At 38.5% G+C, this 9,101-nt stretch overlaps 1 protein-coding gene across 1 annotated transcript in view; it reads right to left on the bottom strand.

The window, feature by feature from the left end:
- LOC126334766 (GTP-binding protein 1) overlaps nucleotides 1–8,267 on the bottom strand; it is a 132,929-nt gene extending 124,662 nt beyond the window's left edge. The window contains exons 1-2 of the mRNA XM_049997347.1: nucleotides 7,593–8,267; nucleotides 6,207–6,457 (exon numbers count right to left, since the gene is read on the bottom strand). Of these exons, the coding sequence (XP_049853304.1) occupies nucleotides 6,207–6,323 (117 nt within the window). The 5' untranslated portion in view covers nucleotides 6,324–6,457; nucleotides 7,593–8,267. The remainder of the gene's footprint in view (nucleotides 1–6,206; nucleotides 6,458–7,592) is intronic.
- Between the last annotated feature and the right edge of the window lie 834 nt (nucleotides 8,268–9,101).

Below are 9,101 nucleotides of genomic sequence, written 5' to 3' on the forward strand. Positions count from 1 at the left end.
CAGAATCACAGGTTTAGTCATCCCGTGATTATTTTCAGGTTAGGCATTATTACGTGTTCGTACAACACATTTTCCGCGTTACTTCCAGAATAGAAATTAAGCAGGTACAAGCAGGGGACTGTACTACTGGTTCTTACTAGTGCAGCGATCTGACCAAAAATCTTCTATCAAAATTTCATTTTCTTGGATACACCGAGAAGATAATACATAACCTTTCTCACTTGTTATTCCTGTCAGTCATTTATTTCCATTCTGGTAGTCTGAATCTATGGATTTCGCTAGTAATTATAACAATGCTGAACATTCGCAAACCCAATCAACCACATAATCAGACAGCAACTGGCATTCATCCATTCAGCTTTACTCCGCTCAGCTCATATAGCCCCGTCCCCTTCTGTCTGCGGAAAGTTTATTTCTAGATGTGACGAGGATTCTCCTGACAGAGACATCACTTACACTATACGTGCATTCAAAAATCAACTTATGATTCATTCTGAAACCAACTCAAAATGTGTTCAAAAACCAACAGGGAAGTGTTGCAAAATCATATGAATAAACAATAGACAAACGTGCACTGGATTCTAGGCACTTTGTGAAACAAGTTTTTTTCCTCAAGGATACGAATTTGTCACCCCCTTTTTCCCGGTAGCATCCAGCAGCTTGTTGTGACTGCTTGCACAGCCAACAGCCACATTCCTGTAGCCAGAAGCGGTGGAATCTACCACTCAAATGCGACTCCAACTGCGCATGAGCCTGCCTGTAACTACTAAAACTAATCTAATGTAAACAGTTGTGACTTCACGCTCATGGAGGCAATTTGTTGTTATGAAGCATTGCATAGTCCTCCTAAAGGCTTTGACACATTTTGCAGTTGGCAGACGCTTGCATGAGCACTGTGTGTCGTTGTTGTATATGGCACATTTTCTTTGCAATTAAAGTTATTTTTGTTTTTTTCTCTCTTTTACATTTCATTGTTGAAGTATTATTCTGCAGTAGTGGGGTACAGTAATTTCCTTTGTAAGATTATCAGTTCTTACCAGTCAAAATTACAAAAATTTAACTGAAAACTAAAACAATGAATAATTCCCAGAATTCTAAAAAATTTCGGGTTTTTCCCGGTTTTCTCCTGGATGAAAAACTCCATGGGTTTTTTCCCAGATTGTATACACCCTGTGAGTGACTGCACAAAGAAACAAGATGACTTAGACAAAATTTCCAGTTCGAGTGCCAAATGGCAGCTAGTCCTAAATCTGGATTGGAGCAAAATGTAAGTTGATGCATATGAGTTGGAAGAAAAAACCTGTAATGTTCAGATACAGTATTACTAGTATGCTGATTGAGACAGACACATCGTTTAAATATCTGGGCATAATGTTGCAAAGCGATATGGGGTGGGACGAGAATGTGAAAACTGTGGTAGGGAAGGCAAATGGTCAACTTCAGTTTATTGGGAGAATTTTAGGAAAGAGTATTTCACCTCTAAAGGAGACAGCTTATAGGTGACTTGTGTGACCTATACTTGAGTACTGCTCGTGTGTTTGGGATCTGCACAAGGTCGCATTAAAGAACAACACTGAACCAATTTGGAGACGGGCTGCTAGATTTGCTACTGGTAGGTTCGAACAACTTGTAAGTGATACGGAGATGCTTCGGGAACTCAAATGGGAATCCCTGAAAGGAAGGCTACATTCTTTTTGAGAAACACTATTGAGAAAATTTAGAGAATCAGCATTTGAAGCTGAATGCCAGACACTTCTACTGCCACCAACATATATCGCACATAACAACCACTAAGATAAGATATCAGAAATTAGGGCTCATAAGGAGGCATACAGACAGACATTTTTCCCTCGCTCTATTTTCAAGTGGAACAGGAAACGAAATGACAAGTACGGTTCAGCGTACGCTCCGCCACACAGTGTATGGTGACTTGCGGAATACACTATGTGATCAAAAGTATCCTCCAAAACATATGTTTTTCATATTAGGTGCATTGTGCTGCCACCTATTGCGAGGTATTCCGTATCAGCGACATCAGTAGTCATTAGACATCGAGAGAGAGCAGAATGGGATGCTCCGTGGAACTCAAGGACTTTGAACGTCGTCAGGTGATTGTGTGTCATACGTCTGCCCGTGAGATATCCAAAATCCTAAACATCCCTAGGTCCACTGTTTCTGATGTGATTCTGAAGCAGAAACGCGAAGGGATACGTACAGCATAAAAGCTTAATGCCAATCTAATCTGTTGACTGACAGAGACCGCCGACAGTTGAAAAGGGTCGTAATGTGTAATAGGCAGATATCTATTCAGACCATCACACAGGAATTCCAAACTGCATCAGGATCCACTGCAAATACTATGTTAGTTAGGCAGGAGGTGAGAAAACTTGGATTTCATGGTCAAGCAGCTGCTCATAAGCCACATATCACGCAGGAAATGACAAATGATGCCTCACTTGGTGTAAGGAGCGCAAAAATTGGACGACTGAACAGTGGAAAATGTTGTGTGGAATGACAAATCACAGTACACAATGTGGTGATCCGATGGCAGGGTGTGAGTATGGCGAATGCCCGCTGAATGTCATCTACCAGTGTGTATACTGCCAACAGTAAATTTCAGAGGCAGTGGTGCTATGGTGTGGTCGTGTTTTTCATGGAAGGGGCTTGCACCCCTTCTTGTTTTGTCTGGCACTATTACAGCAGCTTTCCACTTTTGAAGAGCAATTCGGGGATGGCGATTGCATCTTTCAATGTGATCGAGCACATGCTCATAATGCACGGCCTGTGGCGGGGCAGTTACATGACGTCCCTGTAATGGACTGGCCTGCACAGAGTCCTGACCTAAATCCTACAGAACACCTTTGGGTTGTTTTGGAACACCGACTTCCATCCCAAGCCTCATCTCATTGACCAACATCAATACTTCTCCTCAGTGCAGCACTCAATGAAGAATGGGCTGCCATTCCCCAAGAAACCTTCTAGCACCTGACAATGTATGCCTGCGAGAGTGGAAGATGTCATCAAGGCTAAGGGTGGGCCAACACCATACTGAATTCTAGCAATACGGATAGAGGGCGCCACGAACTTGTCAGTCATTTTCAACCATGTGTTCGGGTACTTTTGATCACATAGTGTAACAAGATAGGTGTACATTTACTTGGAGTGACCCACAGACATATATCTGAAGTTGCTAAATAAGTAAATTCCTGTAATAAGTGAATTTTCAAATAAAATTAAATTATGGGGTTTAAAAACACACACAACAGTTGCATTTTCTAGGTTAAGAAAGAAAGCCTGCAAACTGACACTCAGTACTGGGCCATACATTTTTTACAATTTTTGGGACACCAAAGAAATGAGTATTTTGAAAATTTTACTTAATACTGAAGAGATTGGCGTTTCACATCTGAAATGCAAACACATTTTCTTGGAGCACTCAAGGTAAATAGAAATCTTGCACTTTTACACAAGAACAATGTTTTCCTCCTTTTCTTTGGATCACAACATTTTTTCTAGACTTCTTGTCTTGTACTAACTCTGCAACTCTCCCAACACAAGCCCTCAGTTTCCATGTAAGGTCAATATTTTGAATTCTTTTTCCATCTGAGAAGTAAAAAGCTAGATTCCGAGTTTCTTCATAAAGTTCACCCAGCTTACAAGTTAATCATCTGGGTCACTGTTGTACAATACATATGCAATGACACAACTTATAAGTATTATGCCGTAAAATACTGCTATAAACAGGACACCTATCGTCAACGCTGTCTACTCCTCCTTTAGGTTCATTACAAAACTGAATAAACTCCAGCTTCTGTACAGCAGCTCTGTTTTTCTTTGGAATTTATGAAAGCAGTGTCTTTCATTAAATCAACCAGATCGACCCATTTTTTTCCATCGGAAGAACACCAATTTTCAGCCTGTCATCAAATTTGGATTGGTGTAGGAAGTCGGATGCACTGAGTAGAGAGGGAACAGTTTTTATCCTCTGCTGAGAGAGTTTTTCTATTAGAATCCTTTCTTCTGTAAATATAGCCATCCGGAAAAATAGGGGTCAACTAGGCTGTGAATACTTACTGCCTATCTGCAAGATTTATTAGGAACACAGACCTTGAATCAACATTTCCCTCAGAAGGGCACTAACATTTCATCAATGGCAGCACATCCAAACCACCTGGCAATTTTCTACAAATTTTGCAAAAATGTCAGCTATAGCTAGCTGCTGCTGGTTCAACTGCCACTCATTCAGCTCTATCTTGTCAGTCAACAAAATGGAGGTTCAAAAAAAGGATGCCGGATCTGTTTTAGCTCACAATGCTGCAAAAAATATCCTTTCCTTCTTCATCTGTCACCCAAAGAGCAGAAGTGTCCGATGCAGAAACAGATATATACATGAGGTGGCCAAAAAAAGCTTTGAGTTCAATCATATCCACATCTCTCATACCAGTGACATTTGCACTTCGCCACTGTACTCACTCAGAATCAAGTTTGAGGCTAGTGAATCGTGGTATTCTCTCCACCATTGTTTCATCAATCAGTACATTTCAGATTTCTTCAGGCTCCATGGCCCGAAACCTCTAGCAGGGGTATGAAGAACAGAAAGCTGCAAGACAATAATGTGCCTCAATGTCCCTGAAATTCAGCATCAGCAAGTATCCCTTGACCACCTGAAACCATTCTTGTCATAGCAATATTCTTTCTGTGTAGATGATCCTCATCTAGTTCATAAGAAACAGGAATGTCCCAATAACCACTGTCCTGAAGTTCTTCCTCTGAATCATACTCTCGTTCACTAGCTGAATTGAGATCACTGGCAACTACAAAGTCGTCCCCTATTCCTTGATCTATATCACTGATCTCTTCCTACCCCCACCGGCTAACAATTTCATCAAACTTAGGATTCTTAAAACTGACACATTTTGTACTCTACTGGGAAAAACAGACATGTAGTTCACAATGCATCATCTTTGTTTGTCAACAAAGCAATAAAATTTTGTTGTGTTTGTTTTCAACTTACAGAAAGAAGGCGGAGTATAACATGCAATCCATCTGAAGTGACCTTGGAGAGTGAGGTCAAAGATTGTTGCGTGGTCTGAAAGACCACATCTCGTGCATTAAGGGTGAATTCTATTGAACATGTTAAAAACTAGAAAATATCATGCCACATTGGAGAAACATTGATTCTGATCAGAGCTGTAAATGTAACTATGGAACGTGCAATGTATATACAGAAAAAATCAAACACACGATTGTCAAGATACATCCATTGGGTTCACCAAGTCACAACCCATCTGTCGTCATATTCCCACATAACCTAGGCTTTGGGCATTGGTACAGTTCAGACTGCACCCACAACAACATAAAAAACAAAAAATGTATGCACATTTAGCATACATCACAACCCTCAATAAGTAACCATCTACACTACACATGTATGGTGCAGCTCCTTTGAGTGTCTACCCCAAGCAATCAAGTACTACAATTTTGTACACATGTATATGGCAACACCTAAATGGTGTCACAACTCTGTAGATTACTATTGTTTATGTCTGTTTGTGCTTCGCAACAGCATAGCCACCTGCCGGTGATCACCTTTTGCCAACTTTATTATAAACAATACAATCCAAGCCACCACCTACAGGAAGTGAACAACATGTTTTAAGCAAAACATATGACTTACTGTAATAGAATTGAAACTGGTTAATTGAATTTCACACTGTCAGCTTTGACCAGTGACGACATGAAAAAGACAGATGTAAATGAGTAGTGAGATCCAATATCTATAACATACACATCACAACAAGAATTTTAGTTATTCTCAAAAAATCACATCTATAGGCTTTGCCAACCCATAAACTGTAACCATTCAACCTAACTGAAACGTGGGGCTACACAACAAATCAGTTTGTCACTACAACCTCCATGTCAAAAAATAATACAGAGGTAAAACTAATGTTGGCAGTATCCTGCTTTCTTTCTGTCTGTGTGTACGGATGACGCCACAAGTCAAATCATCATTACATCACGGATCAAAGCTGACATCATCTGTTATTGTCAGAGTCAACTGACCCACTGAAACATAGAAAACATCCCAGACACCATCTGCGAAATATATGATACCATATTTCAAATAATATTCCAATGGCTTGTATTCTTTACCTTCATTTTTCAATTTCCAATCTGAATGGTTAATAAAATGGGTTAGTTACCTTGGCACGTATTGATGCATAATCATGAGGCTCACTCATTGGCATGTCATTTGTCAATGCTGGAGAATCTGCACTAACTTCTGGCTTTGCCGACATCTGTTCAAAGACTGTTGCCATGTTTTTAGCAATTCAATATCAGTTTTGACTACATTCCACGCACATAAAATTTCAGATAATATTAATCATCATTATCTGTAGATTGTTCACGTCATATTTATGTGACACCGTGTCATGTATAGAAGCACAATAATCTGTAACATACGAAAAAATTCAGTTCAACTAAGAAGCTGAGAGGAACAATTTAGCAAGAAATGCTAGTAATTTCAAATATACATTTGTTTGGTAGGTTGCTTCATTGACTGACTATTTACAATATAAATAAAATACAACGTAAATAGCCACTAAATTTTAAATTTTTTATTTACAACACATTTCGAAGGTTTTTTCATCATCTGGGAGCAGTTCTGGTGTTCAGGTCATATTAGTCCTAATAACAATTACTCTGAAAGAAACTTAACCGACATCATGTAAACATGGCGAAAATCTAAGTAACAGGACGACATAATAAGGGGCAAATGAAATAAATTGAGATAAATATCGTAAAAGACTACTGATGCAAGTTGTTTACGCGTGACGCAACTATGGTCGCAATCTCTACAAAACCGAAATGAACAGCGCTCGTTGTGAAGTCAATTCATAATTTCGCAGACACGTTTTCATACTAAATTTTTATGAATCGATGAGTTAATTGAAAATTCGAACGTTTCTATTACAACATAATTGCTTATGAAATATATGAAATCAACATGCAATGTGATTTGAAAGAGTTTAAAAAGTAGAAGACATAACAAGCAACTTCAAAATAATAATGTCTCTCCTTAAACACATTAACTGTAACAGATAACATTTCTTTTTTGGTTTTTTTAGGTATCAGTACAGGATATCGGCACAGCTGTCATGAACCAAGTGGCGCATTCCTGCTGCGCAACACAATAGGTCAATATTTAAATTTTTAAAAAAAATTGAAAATAGACTTGTGGTTCTTGTTTTAGCTTTAAAGCAGTGAGTTATTTTAGCAGTTCAAACTGCGCAAAACGGTAGTGTTGATACATCTGAGAACCAATGCACATAATGTCACACTGATATAAAACTTAATGACACTAGTTGAGGCTTTTTAGCAAACTAAACACCCAATCAAATATAAAGTTCACTATACAACACTACAGCGTTAAATGTACACAGAAAGATACAATACACCACTTAAAAACAAATAGCGTCAGATATCAAGTTACATTGATAACAACTACAGTTCACAGGAATGAAACACACTCCCGCATCAAAAATGTCAATACACTTTAGTATTAAAATAAAATCATACTGCATTACCATCTGCCTATAGATTAGATCCTGTCCTGGCGAGATCGCCAGATGGGAATCTACGCTCGGTAGATTAATGACAAGACGAAAAACCAAAAAAACACTACTTATATCAGACACACTCAGCAAATTAACTGCTAAAAAATAAGATGTTGTCAAAACACAGAAACTAACACAGTGTACATCCACAATACACAAATCACTTGTATGTGTCAACAGAGCGCAGATTATGCTACATATATTTAAACAAAGACTTTCATCACACGTATCTGCTATGTCGAAGATATTCTTGGAGTAATATTAAGGCATAGAGTCTGTGGTAGTTTAGCTTAAAGTCTATGGACTTCACAGCGGCACTTCAAATTCCTTAACCCGTTACTACTCACTATAACAAATATTTTCGTCCAAGTACTTTGAGATACGCTTAAGTATTTCTTTCAGTGCATAGTAAGTACTTTTTGTTTGTCTATACCCTTCCTCTAGAGAATGTGGTTGAAGTTCTGTTTGTGAAAAAAAAAATACGAAAGTAAATTTGTCCCTCCGCTGAACGGTGTATGACGTCAGCTATTGACTGCGCAATATTTCCTTTCGTTCGCTTATCGCCAAATTCTCATTCACGAGAGCTTTGTTTTACCATGAGAGCAGAAATAAAAAATGCGGATTTCAGAGGTTTATATCAAGTTCGTAAAAACAAGTGAGCATTTGAGAAAATCAACATGGACAATAAATATGTGCATCTAACGAATATTCATCTTGATAAACAACTATCAAATTAGAAACAACACGTAGAACCCGATTCGCACTTGACTTAATGGAACGTTAAAACTTTCCACAATGCATTTCAAATGACGATATTCACACAAGCTGTCAATCCTGTGGAATGGAACGCGACGTCAATTGTAAGGTTTCTCGGGAAGAAAACTGGACTTTGAAAATAGTGCCAGGGACGTCGATTTTGTCGACATTGTCTGCTAATATTAGAAGTTAACCCATTTTTCTAGCGTTCACTCCTGCTGTACTTGTGGAGTGCACGATTTTGTGCCATTTAGCCTTTTTTAAACTATTTTTCTTTGTTTTCGTTACACGTTGGAAATACTCTATGATAACTTCGACATTTTTTTCCCACTGCAAGTTCTTCCACAAGAGAGACCAGATATCTGAAAGCGGAAAATGATATAACTTTTAGAGTACCTGGACCGACAAAAAGCCTATGTGCTTAAAAGGAAGAACACAAAGTCATGTAGCAATTTTCATTACATAACAGTTTAATCCGTGACAAATTCGGCTTCGTTAAAGGAAAAAAATACAATTTTTTTAATATTATTTGATACTTAAGAAACTTAATGAATTGGGTTGTCGTTCTAGACAAAATAACTATTTATTTAGCACCACTTTCGTTACCAGAACAGCAGAATATCAACACAATACTGTGCTGAACGCAGATGTATTATAATGTAGCGACGCTGCCACGCGCTAATTCAGGCTCGCCGGTGTGTTTGTGTGTGGTGTAAGCGCGTG

The sequence above is a fragment of the Schistocerca gregaria genome, chromosome 1 (genome assembly GCF_023897955.1).
Source record: "Schistocerca gregaria isolate iqSchGreg1 chromosome 1, iqSchGreg1.2, whole genome shotgun sequence".
Taxonomy (NCBI): domain Eukaryota; kingdom Metazoa; phylum Arthropoda; class Insecta; order Orthoptera; family Acrididae; genus Schistocerca; species Schistocerca gregaria.